The sequence below is a fragment of the Lepisosteus oculatus genome, chromosome 1 (genome assembly GCF_040954835.1).
Source record: "Lepisosteus oculatus isolate fLepOcu1 chromosome 1, fLepOcu1.hap2, whole genome shotgun sequence".
In the NCBI taxonomy this organism is placed as follows: Eukaryota; Metazoa; Chordata; class Actinopteri; order Semionotiformes; family Lepisosteidae; genus Lepisosteus; species Lepisosteus oculatus.
This window is the reverse complement of record NC_090696.1, coordinates 16,408,315-16,435,934: the sequence shown is the minus strand read 5'-3', so window position 1 is coordinate 16,435,934 and position 27,620 is coordinate 16,408,315. Positions and strand designations below refer to the sequence as shown.

The 27,620-nt window shown below is 44.5% G+C and overlaps 1 protein-coding gene across 1 annotated transcript; it reads right to left on the bottom strand.

Moving 5' to 3' along the window:
* Positions 1-808: 808 nt before the first annotated feature.
* On the bottom strand, positions 809-27,620 carry LOC102695385 (protein phosphatase 1 regulatory subunit 1A-like). Its single transcript, XM_006629351.3, has 7 exons — positions 27,310-27,620; positions 15,474-15,534; positions 11,552-11,589; positions 10,714-10,777; positions 9,035-9,247; positions 6,972-7,085; positions 809-5,226 (listed from the first exon to the last, which is right to left on the bottom strand). The coding sequence occupies exons 1-7, from the start codon at positions 27,388-27,390 to the stop codon at positions 5,153-5,155; spliced, it is 645 nt and encodes a 214-aa protein (XP_006629414.2). The 5' UTR covers positions 27,391-27,620; the 3' UTR covers positions 809-5,152.

Below are 27,620 nucleotides of genomic sequence, written 5' to 3'. Positions count from 1 at the left end.
TTCAATCAACCCTGAAAAGCACACTCTAAATAATGTGGCCCTAGTGCTGAATTTGAGCTGCTGAGCTTGCACATGGTACACCACTTCTGCTTGAGGGAAAGTGAAATAGTACAAAGGTTTTCGGAAATCATTCTATCTGATATATAGCAGAATGCATCAGGACAAAGCCATGATGTTCAGTTTTGCTTATCTCTTACATGCCTCTTGTGTTGCCCACAAGAGATGATGAAAACCCAAACAGCAAAGAGTAGCATGAACATCTTCAATGGGCCTGTGAATTTTCTTTTGAGCAGCACATCAAAGATATGGCACTAAAAGAATATGCAGTATAGCCTGCAAGCACTTTCTATACGAAATTATTTGGCTGATGTGTTTTATCCAAGCAACTTACATTGGCACCACTTTATGCAGCTGGGTATTTCACTGGAGCAATTCAGGCGAAAGCACCTTGCTCACCTGGGATTTGAGCCCACAAACTTCAAGTTTAGAAATCCAGATGCCTGACTGCCGACCTGGAGTGTAAAGCGTAAATCCAGTTTGTAATGCTCCCTGGAATTTCTGAAATTTGCAAAACCACCCACCTTAACCTACAGTATGAAAACTCTAGCACCAGAATGATAAATGGCTCATTATTGTAGGAAATGAGCTGGGTGGGGATGCTGTGCAACCACTGTTACTGGGCACCCTTCACCCCTCTTTACACATTAAGCGTGAGTTGAACATGGTGCCGCCCCTGTGTTAAGACAACACAGTGGTAGCTGGTCAAGATACCAAAACAGCGAGGAAAAAAAAACAAAGAACTCAAATGACAGATATTAATGTTTGTATATTTTTCTATTAATCTTTATCATAAAAGAACACTTTTTTATACAGCTGTGTAGGCTTACAATTGTACAGCATCTATAGCAATACATATACAGAAATGTATACAAATGTATACTTCACTATATTCTAGTAGAGGGTCCCCCTTGTTCTTCTGAAGTGGTATCAGCTATTTTCTTTTCACTCAGAGCAAAGCGACACCCAAAAGGTGAGGCCTGCCACAACAAACAGGGGTCCCCCCTGCCCCATAACAAAAACAAAACATAAAACCTCAAATGTGTGATATCGTGCATGCATATCTCCCATGCTGAAAGCAATAGAACAAAAAAAATCCCAGTTCTGAAATGAATGCTCTAAACTCCTGATCTCAAAAGAGCTGACAAGACACAAGTGCTGGTTGCCACTCATAGGATGAACAATCTCACTGTCTCTGGTTTGAGCAGCAGCAGGAATGTGTCCCATCAGCATGTAAAATCAGATCCTTGTCCTGATTCATTTCCCAGACTTGTGCATTGCCTTTTTTCATTTGCCACAACCCTGGCTTTTCAACTCTGGTTTGGATTACCCTACTTTCCTCTCAAAGACTGTCTATGATTTTTTTTAAATCTCAACATGTTGTCTGGAAGAAGCAGTGAAGCAAGTCTGAAATCGTCCCGCATGTATTCGTAGCAAATCAGCTCTCAAAGAAGGCAGAATGTGAAGATGTCAGATTTAGTCTAATGAGATTAAAGGAGTCTCATTAAGGCAGCCTGCTATTCTGATTTCAACCTAAGCATTTGATTCCATTTCCCTTCTGTGCACAGATATACAGTATTTATAATCACAGGCTATATTCAATGGGTCAGTTAGGACTTGACACAAACCACAATAATTAAAATAGGTGACTAGGCAGCCTGGACACTGCAAAACACAATTTGCTATGGCAAGAAGTCTAAGTAAAAATGAGACTAGAGACCACTCACAAGAAAGCTTACAAACAAAAGGAGACCTTTCCAGTTTCAAGCCTGTTTAACAATTAGTAGCCTGTTGCTCAAAGGAGCTCATTATTCAGTTGTTGAATTAATGAAGGCATAATATCTGCTTGAACAATACGGCTGGGGCTGCTTTATCCAGACTCCAAAAATGCGTTGCCTAAAGTTGTCTCTCCTGTTCTAGGTGCACTTCCACTTAGCTTCCACCTGTGTCCTCTGGTTCGTGACTGGCAATCTGAGTCCCTGGGTGCTGTCTATCAGACCTGCAGAATACTTAAGCTGTCAATCGGGGAAGCTCAACAGACTGTGCCCCTTTGTCAAAACACACTCACAAGTTCTCACACACCCCCACAAGATAATGTTTTTTCGGTAAATGCTGAGAAAGTTAGGAAAACCACAACAAAATGCTTTTTTGTCTGAAAGTTCTAATGATACTGGATTCTACTTCCTGGACCACATCGGTTTATGGATTTAATTGATCCCCCCACTCCTCACGCAAGATTTTTAATCTTGATTTTATTACATGATATGTCATTGTGATAGTCAGATGTGTCTGAAGGGTGAACCGAGGGCAATTCACAAACTGACCAGCGTCCAAACCAGATTTCATCAAATCTTTAATTCACCAGGCAGAGGAACTTTGCATTACCCCAAACTGAGCTTGTAATTTTGCATTTGGCTAATAGATACGGGTCTGGATTTAATTTGACCCCAGATACATGACATCAATGCAATTTGAACATAAAACCAGTTACGACCAAAAGAAGATTGTTTTAGCATTTTTACTCTGGCAATTTACTGATCCAAGAATTCCATCCATGCTTTTCTTGAAGGACCCCAGGGGACCTGCTTCAGCAACATGGCTGGGAGGTTTGTTCAAGACCCCTACAACCCTTTGTGTATTGTACCTTTTATACACATTGGGCTGGTTTTTATATGCAGCATATAAGGAACCCAGAAACATATGCTGTGAAGTAAACGCCTTTTTTCCTTTCAGATTGTACATACACAACGAGGAACTGACAGAGCACACAAGTCACTGACACATTTAAGGCATTTTTTATCTTGGTGAAGTCTGTGTGCCATGGCAGTTTCATCACTGTATAGATTTGCCTTTTTTTTTATTCAACAGAGAACAGCAGGTCCAGAGGGCCTCTCTTAATGAGCTATGGCCTGCATGCAAGCAAGGCGATCCTTGTGGTTTCAGAAGAGTGGCTCTTCACCAGAAGGTTCATGATTCAGGCCCCGGCTCTGAAACAGACTTAGAGTGCAGAACCCCTTTGCGAACTACTCAGCCTCACTTTCCTGTGACCTGCTCTGCTCTTCCAGTGAGATGTAAAACCAATGTCCTATCGTTTGCTCTGATTAAAAAATAAAGTCAGCTAAAGGACAAACATTATCATCACACATTTCTGCACTACGTTCAGAGCAGTACACCACTGTACACTGTACACCATAGCTAATTGTGAGCCAGGAAACACAAGCGAGCACTGGAAAACATTCCTTAACATCTGTGAGTCGGTCCCAATATTTAGAGGAAAATGGTTTGGGTTTTGAGATTTGGTGGAATCCAGCTTTAAGCTCTGAAACATTTTCAGAAAGAAAATGTGCTGAACCTCTTTAAATAGTTAAAGGGAACAGACGTTTGATGCTGTTGTTTATGTTTAATTAAATGCAATTTTAGGTGGGTGTAAAATTAATGCAGCCAAGCAAAGGTTTTTAAAACAGTGGCGTAATAGGAGGGGGGTTATTTTCTTCCTGCTTTCTTTAACAAATTCAATCTTTTAGATTCTACTGGCAGAGGAACTTACAAATAAGGACAGGCATTACAGTAGAAAGTCAGTTATTATAAATGGAACAAAAACACCCTGTTCCCAATTACATCTTGCCAGTGTCTGAGGGGACCTACAGAGGAGCTGCAGGTTTCAGACTCCTGCCGGCAATCAGTAATGCCAAAGTGAGAAGAATTACCTACGAAATCTACATGGTTTCTCGTTGAGAAAATAGATGCCCACTTTCAAAGGAAGACTGGCTTCTGATTTAAGCAGACAACACCATGGCAGTGTTCAGTATGTTGCAAGTCTGCCCTTAGAAAACAAGTGACAGTTTTTTTTTAATTACTGCATTTTATTCTTGCATGTCACTACTATTTCCTTTTTTTAATTCTCCTGAAATTATTCTTTATAGATTTGACATTCCAGCAATTAAGCTTTTACCTAAAAAGGTTTAAATCCATTTCACTTTTATATCCTCTCTCGCACTGTATTTCATTACAGGGGCTGCCACATGTGCCGACTGTGTGCCCTTTGACCTCTTCCAGCAGAATGATGATAGGCCCTGGATACGTTAAGGGAAGAGATGGCACATTACAAAGCCATTTCAACACACTGGCCCCTACCGACAGGCGGCTCAGCAATCTGCGATTTTCCACCTGTGTTCATTTGAAAGTGGGATTCAATATATTCACAAGACTGTGCAGTCAAAATGCACATTATTGATCGTGCATTTCTGCTTTGCAATCATCTGTCTCTATTTAATGCACTTTTCCTGCTGTTACACAGCAGTTAATCTGCATATACTGTAGATGTTTTTATACAAATATATATGAGGATTATTGCTCTAAACGGGACCACAGGGGCTGGACATAAATAGAAGGTAGAAAAGACAACACAATATTCACAAATAGTTCACTTCCCAGGAATTTTCTTAATACAGACTCGGTTATGCAAGGTAAAATGAACTAAGCAGGTTCAATGTGGGTTCCCAGGTTTGCCTTTGCTAGTGGCTTTGTACAGTACATCCAACACCATCTGCTGGTGTTCAGTTCTAATACCTCATGCTTCCTGATCCCATGGGTCTTTGTGGGTTGCTTTCTGTTATTTCCCTTATCTCGTCAACATGTGATGTTTAGAGTGGGCACAACGCCCCCAACCAGCCCCACATTTCCCTCCCACTGTGAAGGCAAACATGGAAACACCTCTATGACTGAAGACCCTACATAGGTCTAGATTGGCCATTTTCCTCATTGCTTTGCAACGGCAATCAGATCTAGCGGCCGTTCAAAAAAGCTTGAACTCGTGGGGAATTTAAAGAACATCCCGTAGGCTTGGTTTTGTTTGTTTAACGTTAATGCCATAGGTACTCTCGAAAACATTTCAAAACTCTGAAAAAAACACCTTGTTGGCTACAGTTCGCGGAGGTGCCTCTAAATCACCTGGTTGCTTCACTCCAGCCACAGGTGTTAGGGAGGGTGGGGGAAGAGGCGAGACACTGGAGACGTTTGTGGAATGCGAGTCTGTAGAACATCCGTTTCCTTTTCCTTCTGTTTGCTGTAGGGCAGTCTGGAGCAAGGAGGCAGTTTATTTCTCTTTGTCGTGCTTGCCGTTCTTTCTCTCATCCGCTGGGGACACTGTGGAGTCCGTTTTGGCTCCTCCTGTAGAAGCAAGTGCACAAACGTTTTATTCATTAGTAGTAACTGTGGTCAAAAGCAGCTTGAATAAGCCGTCCTGTGGTTTTGAGCACCCGTGATTGTACTCTCTGTGATAGGACTGACAGGAAGGGCAGATGATGAACGTACACAAAAATCTTCTACACACCTGTGGTTCTCAGGTGCAACAACCACTACGAGACAAAATACCAGACTTGGGCAATGTAGGACGTTTATCCAATGCGTCATGATGGAAAAGACTAATGTCAGAAAAAGTCAGAAGAAACATGTCACAGTTGACCGTACTGAAAAATTGCAGTTGTAGAGAGACACTTTTGTATGATAATATCTTCTGATACATTTGCCAGACCAGCATAACACTTGTATAAAACAGACCCATATTTATCCTTCCAAATACAACACAGTTTTATCCAATAGGTCTGATATCTATGAGAGATGACAAATGAGTTAGTAAGGTGCATTCTAATTGAGTTAGTAAGTGCTTTTCATCCCGATTAAAGATCCCAAACCACGTCACTGCAGGGCCCCTAATGAACTGAAAGCCTCTAGCAGGAATGCACTAGTGACTCCTGAGCTGTAAACATCTGCTCCGGCACAACAACAGCACCTAGATCGCAAGGTTCAACTCAGAGCCAAGCAGAAACAAGTTAAGACGCTGATTGTCCTGTTGTCCATATTTAACCCACCGTGATGAAAGAAACTGAATGCCTGGCTTGATGTTTACCCTTTTGGGAACAACATCTTGAAAATGCAGCGAGTTTATATTTTTTTGTCTTAAAACAACACATCTTAATTCAACATTTGTCACTCAGGGGCTATAGAAATAACAGCTTTGGCTTTTCATTGTTTTAATTTAAGAGCAGAGGGTCAGAAATCCCTGGCTGCTTCTCTAATTCAGTATTTTAATACGGTGTTAAGAGTGTTACTGATCTGTTATTCTCACTATAGTATTACAGCCAAGATGGGACTTGCCACATCCTAACGGAGCCATGAAAAACCAAGGCAGGCAGTCCATGTGCTGCCAAGCTCTTTGCACTCTGTGCACATACAGTATGCCATTAATAACACCCTCAGAGGCATGTTTTACATTGACATCCCTGGTGCCATGTGCACACTGTGTCAGGACAGGCTGCACAGCTCTGTTAATGGCAGTTATCTGGAACTGACCAGACGTTCTTCATTTAGGTTGGAGAAAGCACTACAGTGCTCTGCATCAGCCGTTACCTTTAAGTAACAGGAGAGCAAAATGTCAGTTTCCTTGAAGAGCACAGCATTGTGTTTTGTGGCTTTACTCATTTTTTTATTTGTGGTTTATTATTGAAATGTTGTGGTTTATTATGGATGGAGAATAGAATTCTTTGCTACAAACATTTTGTTTTTAATTTTTTTACAAAGGATTTTGAGGAATTTGTCCAGGATCCATCAACACGTAGGACAAGTTTATTAAGGTTAGTAAGAACTAATTAATAGATATTGAAGGATTTTCTTTCCTTTCAGACTCCAGTCTTGTCACATTGCCAGTAAGATCTCAGGCTTTAGATGAAAATGATTCCCCTATTGATCAGTCCCTGACTACATAAAGAAATCAACACCTTCATAGAACATTAGGTGCAGTGGGGCAGATCAATCCTTAGATGGCCTCAGAAACATCGGCAATGTTGGTAAGTGAGATGTTGTAATGAGGCAGGCATCGTCTGGAGGGAAAGTTCTGGGAAACAGAGAGAGTTTACCTGCTTCTGTCTGTTGTGATCCCATGGCGACGCTAGAAGTACTTCCTTCCTCCTCTTGAGACTTGCATGATGGGAGCTCCTCCCCCCCGCTGGCCTCTGATTGGCTGTGTATCACTGTATGAAAGCAATGGGAAAGGTTAACAAGGCCTGAGTGTGGATTTTATCCTGCTCTTCAACAGGACGTTTCCAACCTTTCTCCCCCCTCAGAAAGCAAGCCCCTTTCTTCCTGGTTTGGAGCTGATGATCCCAGAAACACAAGCTTGCCTTGTTCTAGCTGGCTTTTCAAACATCTGTTCTCTCTGCCCTCTGCTTCCAAATTCAAAATCTGTTGCCATACCAAGCCAAGAGCAAAGATTTCAAACAAAGAACTGGAGAGATTCTTCTTGGCGTCTTCCCACTAAATGCGCAGTTTGCATTCCAGTGTGAAATCAGGCAGTCAGAAACAAGCCCGAGCTGTCCAGCTGGCCCTGTGCTCCCAGGATGCCCAGAGAAAAGGTCAGCCTTATGAAACTACTTTCTAAACATGCATGATTGAGTGCTGCCTCGGTGAATCTTCACCACGTTAACGATCCAACTCCCTCACTTCTACCGTGGAAATACGCCAATAAATGTTGATCCCTGTTTTTAAATATCACACTTGTCGAGACTGGAGTTTGCTGCTGCTATGCAGTAAATGCTTTCAACAAAAGCAAATTCAACAAATACTCCATTCAGTATAGCTGGAAATGATTCCTTCCTGTCCTGAGATTCTTTTTGATAATGCTGGACTCCATTGACATTGCACAATTGTACAATTTAGCTAAACTCTGTTCCTGTTGGCCACATTTCATTCACATCTACTAGTCCTGAATGTCAAATTAATCCTTTAATTGAAGCGGAGCCTAGAAAAGACAATGCAGACTTAAGACAGAAAGCACTTCAGCATTCAGCAGCACCATCGCCAACTTTTAGCCTGATCTCATTCGATCTCAGAAGCTACGCAAAGGCTGGGCTTGTACAGTGCTGGGCTGGCAGACCTCCGTGGAAAATCAGGTTGCTTTTGAAACTGGTGTTGATGGACCAGGAGGTGGTCTCTTCCCTTCGCACAAGAATTTTAGCACTCCTATGTCAAGGCGGAATTCATCTTTGTGCTTGCACAATCTCTCTCTTCACATCTGCAAGTTGTTATTATTATTGTTGTTGTAGGCCTGTATTAAGCCAAAATTTCTATACAGCCACTATCTGTAAATTGACCTAGTGCTCAATCAGTTCTCGATGGCAATGTTTTAGGAGCTTTCTGATTGTTCATAACCATCAATTTTAATTGTTTAATTTGCAAAAATAAGGTGAATTGAGGCACAGTATAGGCACAATTCTCTAAACCCATTAGTAAGAATGGATGCAAAGAAATTAAAACAGACCACTGCCATCATGAGAAATGCCAAGCCTTACTAATCTCAGAACACTTTAAACACATTTAATTAAAGCAAAACTGTTAAAAGGATATTCAACAGAGCCACTACGTCTTTAGAATTAATGTGCTGCATTTTAGTTAATAGCTGTTCTCTCCCCAGCAGCACTCTGACCCAGAAAGCTGGTCTGTCTCCCAGATGGAATGGCTACAATCAGTCAATACATCTTGGCATTTAGCTGGGGGCTATTCGTTTGCAAGGAATTTCTGTGAAGAAACAGGCTGTTGGCAACCAGAACCTGAACTTTAAACAACACAGCAGCTGAGTGGAAAACTGCATCAGCTGTCACCTTCAGAACCGGTGATCGTGCACAGGTCCTTAGGTGCCCAGGAGAAAAGATGGCACTTCTTCACCTAAAGGCTTGTGAATGTATGGAATAAGCTGACCCCAGCCATACTGTTGAACCCAATATTATAGGCTTAGTTTGAGAAGCATCTGGAGGAGGTCAGTTAGCTACTGACTACAAAAAGGCTTAATGGTCTAAATGACTTCCTGCTCACATTTTCACTCTGGCTTTTCACATTGTGCGACTGCTTTGGCGCCTTTTCTGAATCTCATCTAATCACTTTTCCTTTTGTTTTTTGCAAAGACACAGCCACGGGCTCCTCTCACCTTCCATCTGCCTGCGCAGTTTTTCGAAGCCCTCCGGGCTGATCTTGTCCTCTGCATCCCAGCCCGCCTCGTCCTCGGGGAGCTCCGCGCTGCCCTGGCCGCAGTCCGGGCTGGGACGGTCCGACAGGCAGCTCTCGGAGGAACACTCGTCCCCCCCGCCCCCCTGCTGCTGCTGCTGGCGGTATAGATGATGCTCCACCAGGAACTGCAGCTCTGGCCAGAGAGAGAGAGAGATGAGAGGAAGGCTAAGGCAGGCTGAGCAATTGCTTCCCACTCTCAAAGGAGCTGTCCGGTGCTGAACTGATAGTGTAACATCTAAATCCATTGCTTGTAATTGAATAGCCCAGGATTTCAGCTACCTAGGCTTCTCATGCGGCAGGCATGCTGTTTTTTTATTAGTCACTGACAACATCCAATGAGCTCCTGTGTGCTGCAACGTTTTCATGCCACTTAAGTCATGGACAAATGTGTCTCCTCTTTTTCTGCCTCCGAAGAAGCACCAGCTAGTTTTTCAAAACTATGTTTGTGTGCAACGGCTGTTCATTTCATTTCACTTTTCCACATCTGTATTGTCATTTTTGTAAGATTTGCACCTTTAAACATTAACAGCTTTATTTGCTGGAAGCCAGAAGGAAACGTTAGCTTTCTTGCAATAAAAGCTTTGAAAATAAGCAGCTGTGCTTGGCTTTTGCTACAGTTCAGTGATCAAGACGCAGAGTTTGATGGAAGAAAAAACTTTTTGTCTGTCTTGTGTTGGAGTTTTCAGACTTCACAGAGGTACGGAATATAGATAAAAGGATAAAATAAAGCTAGATTTTAAATCACCATCATTGCGAAAGGGATCACAATCTCTGTAATCCTTCAGATGTTACCTTGGCTGTTTTATTTGTAATCTGGAATTGCCCGTTATACCATCGATATACAGTACCATCCCAAACAACTGGGCTGATCGGCAGTGCCCAGGGTGGGGGAACAAGACAGTGAATTTTCTCCAGAAGACCAGCCAATCTCCCCACTGCAAGAGTCAGACTCACAGGCAACACTGTCAGCCCACTGGGGTCGCCATTGCGAGCCAACTTAGGCCAAACCACTCCTGTCCATAAATCCATCCATTTTCTATCCGCCTTTCCCAATTCTGGATTGTGGGGGATCCCGGGAAGCAATGGGTACAGACCCCGACAGGATGTCAGACCATCACAGGGCACACACAAACACACAACAGGTAAAATTTTCCCCAAACCTTCCAGTATGTCTTTGGACTGTGGTAACCCACGCAAACATGAGAAGAACATACAAACTCCATGCAAATAGCACCTCAAGGGTGGAATTGAACCCAGGGCCCCAGGGTTGTAGTGCGACACCGTGCCATCCCCAGTCCATCCTCAACATTTGGAAATCCCATTCACAGTTGACTTGGCCTGTGCTCAGAGCACTGACACCTTGCCTGTACGTACAGTATGTAAGCTGCTCAGAAGAAAAGTGCTTTTTTTTCCTTCTTCCTCGAAACTAGAATAACTTCTAGACCCTTTATTGATATGTGCAGAAAAGCTGTAGCCTATGCAATCCTGCTGGCTGTGAATGGACCAGAGTTAAGAGAAGCATGTGTCACGTCATGTGTCATGTGTCACAGGGACTCCAGAGGGGGGGGATCTCCTGACGTTTCCATGGCGATGTCGTACCTTTCATGGTGGGGGTGCCGCGAGCGCCCTTCCGCCGCTGCCGGGGAGAGTTCATCAAGGCGGCCTGAAAGAAAGGAAGTGGGTGAGACTCGCGAGACCTCCTCTGCACAGCGGTCTTTCCATGTACACATCGCCCTGACAAAGCCGGAGATTTCATTTCACACGCGGGTCAGTGAGCCTCTTAGTGGCGTGATGGGTAGCGCTGCTGACTCTCAGCTCCTGGGTCCTGGGTTTGATTCTGGCTCTTTAGTACCTTCTGTGTGGAGCATGCATGTTCCCCCGTGTGGCCAGACGAGGATGCGCCAGTTGCTTAGGTTTCCTTCCGCCATCCAAAGACATGTCTTCTTGTCAAAAATGCTTTAACACCGCCCCCATATCAGTGTGTACTTGTACCCTGAGATAAAGTGGCACCTCACCCAGGGTGTGCCCTGCCTTGTGCCCACAGTCTGCAGGGTTGGGCTCCAGATCACTGTGACCCTGCACTGGGCTGACAGGCTACTGAATATGGAATGAATGCATAGCTGTTTAATTTTTAAATTAATATTTAATATAAGGTAACAAGTTTGGAAAACTGTGGATGTAAGCCCACAATAGATCTTTGAGCACGTTTTTACTTTTTTGTCATGTCCAGAATTACCAGTTTTATTTCTCTTTCTGTTCAAAACAGCAAAATGCTTATTCAGACCTTGAACTGTCCGTTGTGGGAGACACACTTGGTTCTCCTCTGCAACACCTGCGGCAGCACAACTAGGATTCAGACCCTGATGAGATTTTTAAACAGCAGGCGAGGGCTGGGGTGGGGGTTGACTTCCTGAGAGGCAGCAAGGACACCGCTTACCTTGTAGAGCTGGTTGGGGATTCTGTCTTCATCGATTTCTGCAAGAGAGCACAGTGGAAGGTCATCGCGAGAACGCAGGCCAGCAGGAACCCTGCACGGAGAGCAGAGGGCTGATCTACACAGGCTCGGAGCTCTTGGCAGAAAAGCTGGGCATCTCCGCAGGCTCTCCTGGTGCTACAGACAGATGAGCGCATCTTCCGCGAGCAAAAAACGTTCAGATAGGTGCGAACAGGGATCATATCTGGGGTGGAAAGGTGACCTTGCAGCAGCCCAGATGGTGACAGTATCCAACGAGCTGCTTTCGTCACAGGGTGGGGGGAGTGGGAGTGAGGAGGCAGGGGAGCGTAAAACCAGACAGCGACAAGAAAGGTTCCTGACGCTGGGAGCAGTTTATCTCCTTAAAGCCTGACGTGGCAGTGAGATCAGGTCCCTGTTTGCGCTCGCTCGTGTGCAAGCTCCTCCAGTTGCAGGCCTTTAAACTTTTCTAGGACACCACCTTGTTGCCAAGCAACCTAAACATCCCCTGACACCCAAGTGCTGTGTGGGTACGTGCGTCTGCGTGTGTGAGCGCGTCTGCTGCACGATTAACCCCTGCCTGTGCACCAAGAGACGGCAGACGGAGAACTGAAGGGCACACAGGCTGATTGCTCATACACTGCAATTACACAGTTGCGCCAGTGTGAACTGTAAGGTGACCTACAGGCAGTCCAGCACTAACACTGAGAGGCGGAGAAAGGCACTGCTGTCGTGCACATAATGGAACTGCCGTGGATTTGGTAGCAAGCGCATCTGATTCAATTATGACAGTCTGGCATGGGAACAGTCAAAATGGGGCCAGATTTATCATTCTGCTGTTTCTTTCTTTGGTTCGGATTTCAGATGAAAGGAAATTATTTTTAGAAATCATACGTAACTTGTATCCTAAAAAGGAGTAAGAACGCAAATGATGGCTGCAGCTCCTTTGCAGAGATTATGAGCAAGATGAAGGAGTAAACAAGGAGCATTAACCCCTGAAGTGCCTGATTCGGGGACAACAGGTGTCATAATACTCTATCAATTAGCTCTTGTCCAGTCACAACACTACAGGAGATTCAAAATCAAAAAGACACAATGAGATGGATATAACAGTATAACTTTAATATAACAAATCTATAGCTCTTAACACACACCAGCCTGGGATGGGGTTCCAGGTCAATAAGACCAGGGGGTTGTATTCTTATATACTGAAATATGTACTGTATATGGATATGAGGATCCTTCAGGATGCAGGCTGCTACATTTATGCAAGACATTATTATTATTATTAGTAGTAGTACATAATTCATATATTATTTGTAGAATTATTATAATCTGACTGGGGAGAGTGACAATCAGAAAAACCTGCCTGGCTATCTTTAAAGCAAGCTCAGAAGCCCAGGAACTGAACAGTAATGCAGAGCTCCCTTTCAAGGTAACTACTGTAAACACCTCCAGCTGTGATCCACTACAGTGACCTTGACAAAGCGTTAACTGTTGCCATTACTGCCCGTTAACAACAGGGGGAGGCGTTTCATCACTTCCAGCTCTGTCTATCCTCAGGTGAATAAGACATTATGGAAATGTGTCAAATACTGCTGTATTACATGGTTTGACCATCTAGTCTATTTTTGAGCCGCAAACAGAAAATGCACTTCAGTTCGGAGAATCGTGGTTATTGCTGCTGAATCCGAGTACCTGTATGTTTCGCTATACAGTATATATTTGAACTTGAAACTTGAACTTAAGAGGTGCAGAAATACATGGCTGCAGAAAACAAAAGGAAAAGATCTGTATAATGTGGTTAGCACAATTTACATGGGAGACATCCTGCCTGCCGAGCTCAGAGCGTTTTTCTCCTTGTGTGTCGTGTGCTGGGCGTACTGCAGACTGCTGGAGCTCTGAGGCGTGTGCTAAGACTACAGCAGTGACAGAGCCTCTCTGGGTCACCCTGGTGAGACCTCCACAACAACTGGCAACCCAGGCCGAGCACCCACGAGTCCCTGACCCCCCAGGTCAGAAGAGCTGCTGGGCACGGGAAGAGGGAGAGACCTTGCAGTTATTTCCAGACTCATTTGCATTTTTTCACCAATTAAGGTTGTTTCTAAGGTTCTGAAACTGGTCGTTTGTGATGCGTTTTTCTCACGGACAATTTTTGCTGAACAAGTAACAAAAAAACACAACCAAAAGACGACACATTTAATATACCGATAACTAGCAAAAAAAATCAAGTCTTTAACAAAATTCTCACACGTCCCATAGATTACAGGGTGAATTGACAACAATTACAGCAGTAGGCACCTGGCAGCCCTTCTTGATAAATTCTGTTTAACCACTGGATTAAACAATGGTACTGGAAGAGCCAAACATAAGTTTTTGGATATCACCCATGAACTGATTGTTTCTAACAATTGGTGGTATTGACCACTGATTGTTAGAAACATTTGTGGGTTTGGCTCTAAATGCAGAGAGAAAAGCTCATTGCTTGTTCTACAGTCTCAGTTTCAGTGACTGAATTTGGCTTAATGTCTACGGTGGATCACTTGAGGAGAGAAAACGAGTAAATAAAGAAATTAAACATGCAAAACAGCAAGCAAACATGATCTACAGTAGAAAAACAAAGTTGAGGAGAAATTTAAGCAAGGCAATCTCTGCAGTGCCTGGCCGCACATTAAAACTATGGTCGTAGTCAATATCAATGAGGGCCACAAATTCATCCTGGTGGATGGAATTAGTAGACAGACCCTACCTGATGAGTAAAATATTTTTTTTACTCGTTTCAAAAAGTGTAATTTCTTTGCTCAACTCAGTGGTGCTCAACAGCTACCAGGGGAAACACCGCAAATGTCACCTTGTACTGAATTGTTTGCTCTATGGACAGAGACGGCAGCACACAGATGCTCACAGACCATGCATGGGGGAGGAAGGAAGAGAGAAGAGAAAGGCTGCCTCCCCCCCCCAACACTGGGTCTTGCTGCGGCGCAGGAGTGACACTCCAGCGTTGGGTAAGAGCCACCTCTTCCATACTGGTGCTGGAATGATCTCAGCAGAAGCTGAGCAAGGCTGGGCCTGGTTAGTACTGGGACAGGAGACCTCCAGGATAAACCAGGAGGCTGCTGCAAGTAGCGATGGTGGACCAGTGGGTGGCGCTCTGCCAGCTGGATCAGAATTTCCAAAACTGGGGGCGCTGTGCCCTTGCTGGGGCCGTCCTTTGGACCAGATGTTAAATAGAGGCCTTGCCTATTTGGTCATTAAAGTTCCCACGGCTGGTCAAAAAAGTGGCAGCGCTGGACTGAGCGACCCGGCCATATGTTCACTCTGGGCTTGCACAGTCTAGATCACCTCAAGATCTTCTAAAGCACTTTTCCACCTGGTGGCTGCAGGCGCCTCGAGGCTTCTGAGGAGGAACCTGCACTTCAGTACTGCACAGAGTTAAGTAGTCTAGAGTTCGATATGTCCGAGCATTAGCTCCTAAGCTGTGTAGCGTGTTTGTGAATTAGGCCAGATCGTACAGCGGGGAGATGATTTTAGTCCAGAGGGAACATAAAGGAAAATTCTGGTGGGGTTTTGGGAATGGAAGCGGAGCCCCTGACATTTTATGAAACTAAAATCCCCTGACTTGGCGTTTTGCAGGGTACAAGATCCTTGCCTGCCATGGAGTGCTGTGTTAGTAATTTGCTATTGGCAAGTGGACCAGAGATTTGATTTAACTTGTGCTCTAAAGTGAAGCTAAGCAAAGCAGCAGTTTCTTGGCATGCGTTGCACAAGTATAAATCTACTGCGTGTCACCACTCATGTGTACATTATCTCCGATCATGAGAGAAGACATTTTCAATTACCAGGAGCCTGGGAACAGACAGAGGTGCACACGTTCTTGCTGAAGCATGTTCACATGAGAGAGACGTACCTGGAGAGGACTGATCACTGGACACCACCAGAGTGGCGGGTGTGGGTCTTCTCCTTCTGATCTGGAGCGAGAAGGAGAGAGAAGGACAGAGCATCAGTGAGAGCGGATAGATGATAGAGAGCTACTGACCAGATGGACAGGAGAGCGAGACAGAGAAAAGAGGGGCTGAGATAATGAAAGATGGAGTGGAAGAGTGTCTAAGAGTCCTTCTGCAGATGCAAGAAACCTCACCAAGTGCAGTGGGCTCCTGCAAGCTGTACTCTCTTTGTTCTAACAGCAGAGCAGCCTGCAGCAAGGATTTAACTGCAACCAGGAAAGCAGATGTGACTCATTCATTAACTAGAGAACAGAATAAACAATCTATGCATCCTTTAACAGAAGGCTTCTTATGTCTGATAAGGACCCCGGGACTCTGAGCCTATCAGAAGCATAGGAAACAGATTTCCAGGACATAGTAGGACTACACTTAATCTATCACAGGGGCAATTTAGAAATGCTAATTAACTTCACCGGCGTGTCTTTGGGAAGTGGGAGGGAACAGAGGAACCAACAGTGCACTGCCAGTGTTATTTTAGGTAAAGTATTCCACAAAGTGTGCTCTTGGATCCTTTGGATCTCAAAAGCATTGCAGATTTCCCAGGTTTTCCCAGTGTGTTCCTTGGTCTTGATCCAGGCCAAGTAAGGACCTTGAATGCCAGATCTGACCCCATTGCACCACCTACAGTGCACCAGTGGAATGACAGGCAGAGTCTGCTGTCTGGGTCAGTGCCACTGGGAGTAAGCAACTTCTGTCACTTAAACAAGCTTGATCTGCATAATGCACCAGCCTGAGTGACAACAGCAAGGCTATGTTTCTGCTAAAACTGCCAGAAAAAAATGTAGTAACACATGAACTTGACAAAAACCTCCAGGAGCAGGCATCCACATTTCACAAAAGAAAGCTCAGGTCGGACTCACATGAAAGACATATGGTACATTATTAACATGTCATGTAAGGAACACCTGTCAGGGTTATGCCGTCTTTTTCAGAGCACATCGCCGTTTTGAATTATGGGACTGCATTTAATGAGCTTTCACTGATGCTGGGAGGCAGACCTGTACATTCTTTCATTAAGTGCATACAGATCTGAAAATATACTCTGCATGAGATAATGCATTACAAAGGAGTTTTAATAAAAACACATTCAGTGGTATATCTAGATCACAAAAGACTACTCTGGCAAATGTTTTGTTTTTGAACAAGGGGAAACTATGGCGAACTATACTGAAAGCTGAAAACAGGAGGGACTTATTTTACACAAGGATTCATGAGAGTATGGACATGGCCCAAGCACACGTGTACACACACACTCTCACACACACAGCCATGCAAATTCATGCACACACAACTGTGCACACTCGTACACACATGCACACACATGCACTCGTGCACACTCTCATGTCTCCACACACTAGTACACACCTGCACACTTGTGTACATATGCACTCACACATTTGTACACACATGCACTCGTGCACACTCTCATGTCTCCACACACTGGTAGAAAAATGCACACGCCTGCACATTCGTGTACACACACTTGTACACACATGCACTCGTGCACACACTCTCATGCCTCCACACACCGGTGCACACATGCACATGCCTGCACACTCGTACACACATCCAGAGCCTTTTCTTCCGAAGAACCAGGTCACAGACATAGCGCTTGGGTCTGGGCTCCAGTGAGAGGCACCTAGCTCCGCCTGCCTCTCAGAGTTACAGTGCTCAGGGAACAGATTGATATTCAGTTGGCTCTCCGATAAGATTACTGGAGCTTCCCGAGTCCAGGCTGGCTAATTTCCCAACTACACACAATGAAAGAATAGAAAGAATAAGAATGAAAACCGTTTCATTGTTGCCCCTAGTGAGGCACAACAAAAAGAAAAAGTCTAGGTAACAAAAGTTGTAAGTGGGTCATGAGAAAAGGGATTTGCTAACTGAGGCTGGTCTCTGTTTCAAGGAAATACAGTCAATAACAAAGAGTAGCACACCTGACAATGCAAGCACATCTGACATGCCATCAAAACTCCAGCACTTTAAAGACAAGGCCACCACTTTAACAAAATACCTGCTGCTGTGTGGAGGCAGAATGGAGCAGCCAGATGAACTGTCAGGAGTAAAGGAATGTCCTTCCCTCACAGGCTAAAATCACAAAATCTCTGTGTTCTTTATAGACCAAACCGAAGACTATAAGGAGATATGAGGAACTCTAATGGAAAATCCATTTAAAAGATGCACAAAGGATTCCCATTTCACAGCACATGTATCCCTGCCATGTTTCACAATAAGTAAGGCCATGATGAAGCAGAAAGTCAAACCCAGATGTAACAAACATGATTCCACCATTCTATGTATTTTTGCATTTAATAAGCTAAGAGACATGAAACAGCCTGGTTGGGTTTTATACACAAGGTACTAGCAGCCCAAAGCTCAAAGCATGCTGGAATGTGGACACCTTTTTGCAGGCCTGAGTTTAAATTCAGTTTCATTAGTCAAATCTTGTTCAATCGCAATACAACAGGACACATGGGCTGGCAGCTCTACCAGACAGCCCAAAGAAAACAACAAAACTAGCAATGTCACTTTAAGACTAAACCAGGCTTTTCTATTGACTTCTGACAAAAACACCCTTTTCCTGCCTATTAAACCTGTCCAGCATTAGTATTGGCCAGTGCAACCAAGCATGGTAACCTTAACCCTACCAGCACCAGAAACCGTCAGCTGTAGAATACAATGGGATCAGCAGTAAAAAGCTCATTAAAGTCGCGCAAACACATGCTCTCCTACTGTGCGTCCCCCAGGGAGAGCTTCGTGCACAAAGAAAATATGGGCTTCTTTTGAACTGCCTCAAATGTAATTTGGACTTATTTATTTAACAACAGAAAAGGGCTGTGCAGTACCAAGGGAGTTTTAGGGAAGAAAATAGACAGGAAGGATTTTCTTTATTGCTCTGCTGTGCTAAATTTAAACATGAGAGCGAGAATGAAGCACAGTAGCAGACAGAAATAGCACAGGGTTATCATCAGAGATACAGCATGCAGCGCTCGCAAATAAACACTATTAGGGCTCTTCCTACGTCAGCAAAACATGTCAGCCACACCTCATTTTCATTCGGGGCCACCCCGTACGCTCCAGTCATCCCTGCTTACCCAAACCTGCTTCCTCCCAGATGTCCGCAGCATCGCGGCATGTCTGCAGGAAGACAGCCAGCACCTGACCAGGTACGACTCACCAGATCGCAAGAAGTGGAACAGGCACAGCTGCTGCTGCCCCCCACCCCCCCCACCAGTTTACACCTTACACCCCCCCTATGAGCCCCCCGGAATTCTCCTCACTGCGTAGCATTCATCCGTTCATCAATTCATCCTTCCATCCATCTATTTCCTAACCGCTTTATCCAGTACAGAGCTGCAGGGGAGAGGAAGCCCATCCAGGCAAGCAACTGCCGCAAAGCACAGCACACCCTGGATAGGACACCGGTACACACACACACTCACACCTGGGCCAGTTTTCTCAGAAGCCTATTGACCTACCAGTATGTTTTTGGAGTGGGAGGAAACGGGAGCACCTAGAGGAAACCTATGCGAATATAGGTAGAACATGCAAACTCCACACAGACAGCATCCCAGGTTCAGAAGGTTGAGCCCAGGGCCCCTGATAGGCCATTCTAACCACTGCGCCACTATGCTCCACTTCAGTGCATAAAACCAGAGCAATTCCAGGTGTCACACACAGCGGGATCCTACATATACTGTATACTGTAGGTCCCAAACCAAATGATAGGATAAGATCACTTCATTGGCCATATACAATTTCTTGTATGAGGAATTTGTCTTTTCGCATACCCCAGCTTGCTCTCCATGAGACACACGGACAGACAGATGGGGAGAGAGAAGATTGGGGTCAGAGCACAGGGTCAGCCATTCATACGGCGTCCCTGGAGCAGCTGGGGCTAAGGACCTTGCTCAAGGGCCCAGTGGAGGAGGATTCCTCTGCAGGCCACGGGATACGAACCGTTAATCTTCCAGCCACAGGAGCACGTCCTTAGCCAGAGAGCCACCACACTGCCCCAATATCTGGAAGGCCAATTGAGGGACAAAAGCTGGATGCTTCATGAATGTTTAGTCTGCACAGGCAGATGTAAAACCCAATGTGGACCAAACTGCTATCCAATGGGAGTCTCATTTCCTTACCTGTGTTAGAACGACTTTGACTTTAACTGCACAGAGGAGGCCTAGAGGCTCACCACACACCAGCTATATCAGTGGGGAGGAGAATAGAGGGATGAAGCCAGTTCATAGACGGGGATCCTTCCAGTCTCAACTGCTGCCACAGAACCCTGACTACACGCCCATGCTCGGTCAGCTGTGCAGAGGGCTCAAGATGACGAAGCTGACACTGTGCTCTTGTCTGGAAAACTCTGAACAAAGTGCCTGAGTGTAGAAAAAGAGCTTGAAACAAACTGGCCAGCTCTGTTGCTGGAGCATCATCTCTGGGCTTTACTAATCAATTAGGATGCAAGGCCCAAATGAGAGAGACAAGCCTCCTGGCTTTGGCAGGATTTCTAAAAGACGCTCTTGTTTTTTAACTTCAGATTCTAAAACTCCACTCTAAAACAAACACTGATTTTCCAAACAGTGTTGATCAAACTTGTATGCTGTGTTAATTACCGAAGACAGCTCAATTAATTGGTTTAGGTTTTCCTTCTTGCAGTTTGACGCAAACAAAGAGGATGATTAAAAGAAGAATAAGGGTACAATTACCCAACTATCCTGTTACTAAATTCCATTTTCCCGAGAGAAGGGAACACAGAAGACCAGAGAGGCATGAGACAACAACATGAGTCAGGAATACATTAAGTCCTGTATTATTACACTATCAATAATACGTTTCTCTCTTTGCTCTGACACGTAATCTTCACTGACATATAATTATTATAACCACCGGAAATCATGAATTACCGAGGGCTCCTCAAAATCATGGCCCATTACCAGTTGCTTTCTTATAATGCAGAACATTGCAGGTATTAAATAGGACGTCATTGTTCGAAACAGTGAGTCACTCTTTTTCCTCACTGTCTCAGAGGAGCCCCCACCACCCAGTTACAATTCCATAGGCTGAGAAAAATCGTTTGGCAGAGCTGCGCCGGACACACAGAAGGAGTCTGCACAGGGCCAAAGCAGCAGTTTCAAAAGCACTGCATCGCAGTTTTTACACTGCAGCCTTGCAGGAGCACTGAAGCTGGCTGATTTGAGCTCCAGTACCCATTTATCAGCATAATACTAACTTTGGAAACCCCACTTTAAACACTGCAGAGTACAACTGGAGCTGTGCAATAGGTGGTTGGCGTTTAACTAAACCTGACAAATCTTTAATGGATCCGTAATTCTACTCCGGCTCTGTAGCTCTTCAGTGCAAGACAGAAACCATTTTTGATAATGCTGCAGCAGTTCCATGTCACTGCTGTAACATGCAAAGAACATCAGTAGATCTGGCCAATCAGCACACGAGTCCCACGCTTTTCTGCTTTACTTTGCAGTGCATAGCTCCACTAATCCCTTTCTCCTGCACCCTGCGGTAACAGCAGAAAAATAAGATCTAATTAAAAAAGGGGGAGTCAGAGGCAGTTTCATCAAGTCTGGTTTCTACTACAGTCCCACGCTAAGACTGCCTTGCAGCAAACCTGCAACACAAGGGCACAGTTTCCCACAGAGAACAGTGCTTTCATATGTAAAGCAGGCTGGAAAAAAGGCAGAGTGTGTCACATCAGCTTCTAAGAGATAGTTCCATGTGCGTCTGCTGATGTTTCACTCCAGCCTGTGTGCACTGCAAAAAGCCCTGCCATTTCAAAATGAAACACAAAACTGTCACCATCCTTCAAGAACTACACTCAAAAACATGTGCAGGGTCTCATGCCAACAGCAAAAAGCTTATATACATGTACACTTAGTACATGGACGTGGAAGAACCCTTAGGGAAAACAGATAATTCGGCTCTCATATTTTTATACTAGAAGGTTCATGGCAAAAGGTGCAGGAAAAAATGGACCTACAGTGGGCTTCAGTACACTGCGCAACCTTTATTTGCTTCCCCCACATACAGTGTACTGTCAGCTTTGATTCATTTTATCAACTGTGTTTAGCTCTGAAAATAATCTCAGCAAGAACTGTGGAGGATCACAGGACACATGCAAAACGAGCCTGAAGAGACGCAGGCTGCCTCCTCACGCTTCTGTTCCTGACCTTGACTATGTCTGTCATGGTTTTGAACACACACAGACAGACATAAGCCTTGTGCAGAATAACACGTTCACACTGTTTGTGTTCAAAAAAGAAATACTGCTCACATGTTACTCTGCTTTGAAATTGGAACCATTCCTTCTTATTGCTGTTTTTGGTGTGCCACCTGATAATCTTCTTTTATCAGATATACAATCTGACAGCCCGGCTTTTGCACCTTATCCTGTTTAACTGTCCCACCCACACGTTCAATGGGTCAGAGATATGATAAGATTTCTTTAATGAGAAATTAGATACACACTTAGTTGCCACCAGTAAGCTCGGCAACCCTTTCTGAACTACTGTACACCAAGCCTTTGATCCTGCTTCTGCACCCTACGGTAGACCTCAATCTGTCATCCACTGGCTATTCAGATGAAACCTGATAGGACTGGGCCTCCACCTTTTTCTTGCTTCTCAGAGACTGTTTACCAAAGTTTGTATTTTGCTATCTAGTGTCTTGTGTCTGTCTCCTAAGTATCTTGTGTCTGTCTCCCTTTCCTTTAGTTTTGCTCTTTCTTTGTGAGAGACGATTTGGAAAGGTCGTGAAAAATAGAGTGCATTTTTCCTATTCGCAAATTACTCGCTGCTGAAACATTGTACCAACAATTTACATGTTATGTAACATTAAGATGTATATTATGCTTCATGTATTTTTGTTGGTGTAAAAAGCAAACCTCTAAATGTTATGCATTTAATAATCTATTAACCTTAGGCTATTCAACCTGTGGCCCCTACAATCTGCTCAATTTATATTTATTGACATAACCAGCTCCTTTGTAGCTACAGTATATTGATCCTCCTAACTATCAATTAAATAATTAAGGAGCTGGTTGCAGCAAAACAGTGCAACGGAGTGGAGGGGGTCAACATTTAAAATGTTATAATGGAGTTTCCAATGACAGTTCAGAGAGGATTTCCCAAAAGCCATTAAAACCACGGACAGTCCCCCTCTCTTCCTGGTTCCTCCTCTTCCTCCCTCCTCCACCTGTGCAGCTGCCCCTTCAATCACTCCTCATGCTGGGGTCCTGACCTCTGGCCAGGGGGCAAGCACTCTGTCAAGGAGGTGGAGCAAAATCTTATCCCTCGTCTGAACCCTCAAAACCCTTCCTAAATTCACACGATTCTGAATAAGATGTCCACATTCATTGTGAAGTGACTCTTAGCAGACCTAGAGATTTACACAGCACGTTTCTGCTTCACTGTGTTTTTATCCTACAGGATGACAGTTTCAACAGTCTCTGAGTGCGAGAAGGCCAAAGCTAGTGTCATTTTAATCAGCCACTGTTGGGAATGGCTGAACAGGGCACCTAAAACTACTTTAACCTCCATTCGTAATTGCTTTAGGAATATCTGCCTCTCAAGACTACATTGCCAATTTGAAGTTTGAGCTCCTAAAGAGCTACAATGCCTTTTATTTTTTCTGAGATTAAAGCAATATTTCACTTATTTCAAGAATCAAAAAGTTTGGGATCAAACCTAAAAGGCCCAGTCTATTTGGTGCCACGCAATCACGATTATTTCATGAAAGTGCAGATTCAGCGGCCCTAAAGCAGAACAATTCAGCAAACAGACAGAAGGAAAGGCTACAACTGAGCCCACAGCAATAACTGCTCCATAAAGAAACCTCAGTGCAGAAAATGCTTTCGTCAAGAGGCGTGCAAACCCTAAAAAGTCAGAGCTCTATGAAGAGCAGGAATGCATTAATCAAGCGGCTCTGCACAGATCTTGTCCTTCATTTCCACAATAAAATTTTGAAATGAAACACAAGAGGCAGGTGAGCACAGCAGGCTTTGCAAACTGAACAAAATCTGCTTGTCAGACTAGGGACACATCAAGCTTGCTCACAGCAGATTTCCTTACCAGCCACAGCGGGGATCCGCTGAAACGTGGGACACATCCCTTAAAGAGCGAGAAGGGAAATTCCCAGAAGAACACGGATGATGCAATTCTCCAGTTCATGACTGCAGCTGTTTCAGGAGCGCACATGTAAATTCTCCTTTTCTGCAGCGGACGATCGGACTTCGGAACAATAGAAGACAGAAGCCTATGTCCCTCAACTCCCAGAATTTTCCTTGTGGACTAGCATGTCAGGATGGGGGGCATCCTGAAATCCCCCAGGCATGCCTGCCTGAACAGGTACCACAGTAACGACCCACAGCAGGAACACCAGCATGTGTAAATCAGAGTGACAGACCGTAGCATTTTCCTGGAAAAAAATAAGGCAGCACACAGGAAAAAATCTGCTTCTTGCTACTCGCTCTTAATTCTCAGTTTTGTAATTAATTATTAAAAAAAGCTTTTCCGGGCCGGTTTGATCCCCTTAAGTCTTGATATTATTCTGCACCAGTGCAGAGCTCCGCCTGCACTCATCTGTCAACCCACACATGCTCCATCGCACGGCTCTTCAATTTTTAAAGATGGAGCAGAAGGCAATTTGGGCTTGTAGTGCTTCTCCACCATTCGCTGCTCCATCCTGACAGATCCACACACTACTCGCTGGAAACTACCACCTGTTAGACCTGCAGGGATGAAATGTGTCCGGTTCGAACACTACGTGGCTTTCGGGAATAGGCTTTTCTTTTCTCAGGTGGAGAAACATACTCACTCTTGAGCACACATCCCTTTTTAAAACACAGCCTACCGCTAGCCTCCACAGTGCCGTAAGGACCCCACTGCTCTGAGAGGAGGAACCCTAAAGATGCTGGGACCCTGAAGTCCTGCTTTAATAAGCCAGGTCTCTTTAGTACAGAACTACATGCCTACAGGGAAATGTGACAGAGACATCAGAAACACAGGACTGCTTCAGTCAAATGCCTTGACCAGGTAAAAAACATTGATTCAGCAGCCAAATCACACGGGCCAAAATTCACAACTGAAGGCACCTTTCCTTGGAGCGGAAGACAGGGTTGACAAACTGGAAGCCCAGACCAGGTGAAAATTGCTTGGAAACTACAAGTGGCTCCCAGTGTGTCACCATGGCTGAGCTGTTACCTCTAGTTACCTGTCTGATCCCCCATAAAAATCAAGTCACCTGTCTGATCAACCACAAGAGATTTGACTATTTCTTTTCAATCCCAAAACACATCTATTCTTAAACAGGTAATAGAAGGCAAAAACAGCAAACAAGACTCCAGCTGCAGAGCAGCTTGATCCATTTCAGGATTTATGAGTTGTCAGCACAGAAGGGCGGCTTGAGCTGAGCACTTTCTTATTTAATAACCGAAGCACTGGTTAAAATATTTTAAAGGCAGACAAGCAAATCGCACATGACCGGTACCAGGTAAGGTTACCGAAGCAAAGGTGACAATGCCAGAGCACATAGCATATAGCAAATCACAGGGATCAGTGTGGGCCAGCACTCTCAACCCAGGGCACAGTGACCTCACCCCACACAGTGTTGAAATCAGCGCTGTGTTTGAACAGAATCTGCTGCTTCAGAGAGATGATAGTGTTCCAGGAAATCAATGCTGGCAACAGGACACCAAGTACAGGGCACAGCGTCTCTGCTTTAAACAATCAGTTCACGGGCCATCACGAATGCACAAGTGAGTAAACAACAGCGCTCGGTAATGTACTCACTGTCCTGCTTTCAAAGGCAAAGCTCTCTGTTCCCTGTCATTTGTGAGAGAACAGCAAATTGCTGATAAAAATACACTGAGTCACTTTAGAAACAGACATGCTAAAAGAGACTTATAGGAAATAAAGGGAAAAAAATGAAACCGAGGATGTTCACCGATTTTGGGCGTCATGACTGCGTCAGAATATTTTTGTCTACAGTGTTATACTGTATGTCTTGATAGATTTTATAAAAATTGAATGAATAAAAAATAATTTTGCTGTACTGTACATACAGTAAAATGCACTCCCATTGTAAAGGTAATGGCTTCACTCAAGTCGACTTTGCTACCTGCTAATTGTTCAGGGAGCCTCTCTGTTCAAAGCCATAATTGCAATTAATTATCTGTTTATTTTGTGAGTGTGTGTCTGTGGATTAGTAGCAGCATGAAAGCTGCTTCGTATCCCTGAGTTTCGGCACACTGGGAGAGTCGTGTCTGTTCAGCACATGGAGAGACAGGAGGTTACCCAACACCGGCAGGGGGGTACACTAGTACTGTATGTTCCTTAAATGTACCTGATTTGCAAGTCTGTTAGACAGCGGTGATACTCGTTTTTTAAGGGCAGAACACACTTCTTCGACCTGTTCTACTGGTTCAATTAAGCCCAACCGCCTTAGACTAAGAGGACTGTATTTTATTATGGTATTATGTGAAAAGCACACATCCTGCCAAGCCTTCCTATACCCAGTCCTTTAACTCGGTACTACTGCGAGCATGAACTACCCTCCCTCTTCCAAAGTGTGCAGCAGATATGAATTTGGCCAGCTGAGCTGTGGCAGTGCAGTAGGCAGTGGTATTCTAAGTGTCTGCTGATAAATGCTTTCCTCTCCTGGTTCAAAAGATTAGGTTTTGCTACCCCCTGTAAAAACACAGCTGGCACGTCTCTGTTTTTCTCTGTCGCTGCAATCTAGCTGCAGTTTTGAAGGGTTAATAATTGTGTGAGCGATAGCTCAAGACATATTCTCATTGTGCTGCTGAATGAGTGGGATCTCTAGGACACACTTCCACTCTGATCTCCACTGCCCCACAGAGGGACAGAGATGGGACCCGCAGAAGAAAGAACCGAGACTGAGGTTTGATTTGTTTGACCCTGGCTTTTTTTAATCCAACTCCTTTCAAACACTGCAGAGCAATTACTAGCCGTCCACTTCAAGCCTTCAGACATTCTTATGAGCTATATCCTGGTCATCCTTCTTCCCATGGCACAGTGGCTACAACAAGTATCATAACAGCTCTCTCTGGACCCTCTGCAGACACTGAATTTTCAAGCATCAGAGCTGCAAGTCTTAATCCTAAACAGGGAACAGTATACTGTAGGTAGCTCCTGTGTGCTTGTGAGTAAGGATCTCACCGTGGTTGCACATACAGTAGTCTTTGTACAATTTTTAAAAAATATTATGTGCGTCCTGAAATAATATCTATGTACCCAATAACAGAGACACAACAGACTGAAGATATACCAATCTCCCTCGACATTTCTGGGTGGTGTAACCTGGCAGGGCTACTCATACTGTGCCCTGCAGTAACCAGGAGACTTCAAGATCTTTTCTTTCTCCCTAAACAAACCCTCTTTTCACTGCTGCTGAACACAGAACCAGAGGATCCTTCCTGAATCTTAACCCAGGCTGTCCATGTGCAATCAGTATCTGTTTACTGTACTAAAATGGGAAGCAATGTCCCAGTCTCATCAACATCAAAATGTGGGGGAATTGTAGCTAAAACAAACTAGTTGCAAGAAGTAGATCCAATGCAAGATGGAAATCTGTCAGTATTTGAAGCTACCATTCTATTACACTTTAATGAATGAGAGTGAAACAGCTAATTAACATGCCTATAATACATCAGCAGCTCCACACTGTCTTTCGCTATAGTACGCCAGACTCCCCCGCCCTCACCTGCTCAGCAGCCTCTGGGTCCAGATGGGAGTCCAGCAGGGGCATAGTGAACTGGATCTTGCGCGGGCTGCCAGTCTCCATTGTGGTCGAGCCCAGGAGGCAGAAAAGGGGCAGAGGGGGCTGGCCGGCGCTGTCCTGGGCTGTCTCTCCGTCTCGGTCTACCTCTCCTTTGTTCTGATGCCTGAGCCTCTTCAGTCAGCTGGAGTCACTTCATTGCCAGACATCCACACTGCTCTCTTCAGTTAATGCAGAGTCTATGACACTATTCCACTGAACACCTCTGTCTCTCTCGCTCTGCTCACTGTCTGCCC

What these genes read in the sequence shown, in the direction of transcription:
- LOC102695385 (XM_006629351.3), bottom strand. Translation starts at nt 27,390, where the DNA reads ATGGAGACTGGCAGCCCGCGCAAGATCCAGTTCACTATGCCCCTGCTG. An exon ending in TCCCCAACCAGCTCTACAAG is followed by an intron (nt 10,778 to 11,551) that starts GTAAGCGGTGTC and finishes CCTTTCTTTCAG; the next exon opens with GCCGCCTTGATGAACTCTCC. An exon ending in CGGCACCCCCACCATGAAAG is followed by an intron (nt 9,248 to 10,713) that starts GTACGACATCGC and finishes CTCTCTGGCCAG; the next exon opens with AGCTGCAGTTCCTGGTGGAG.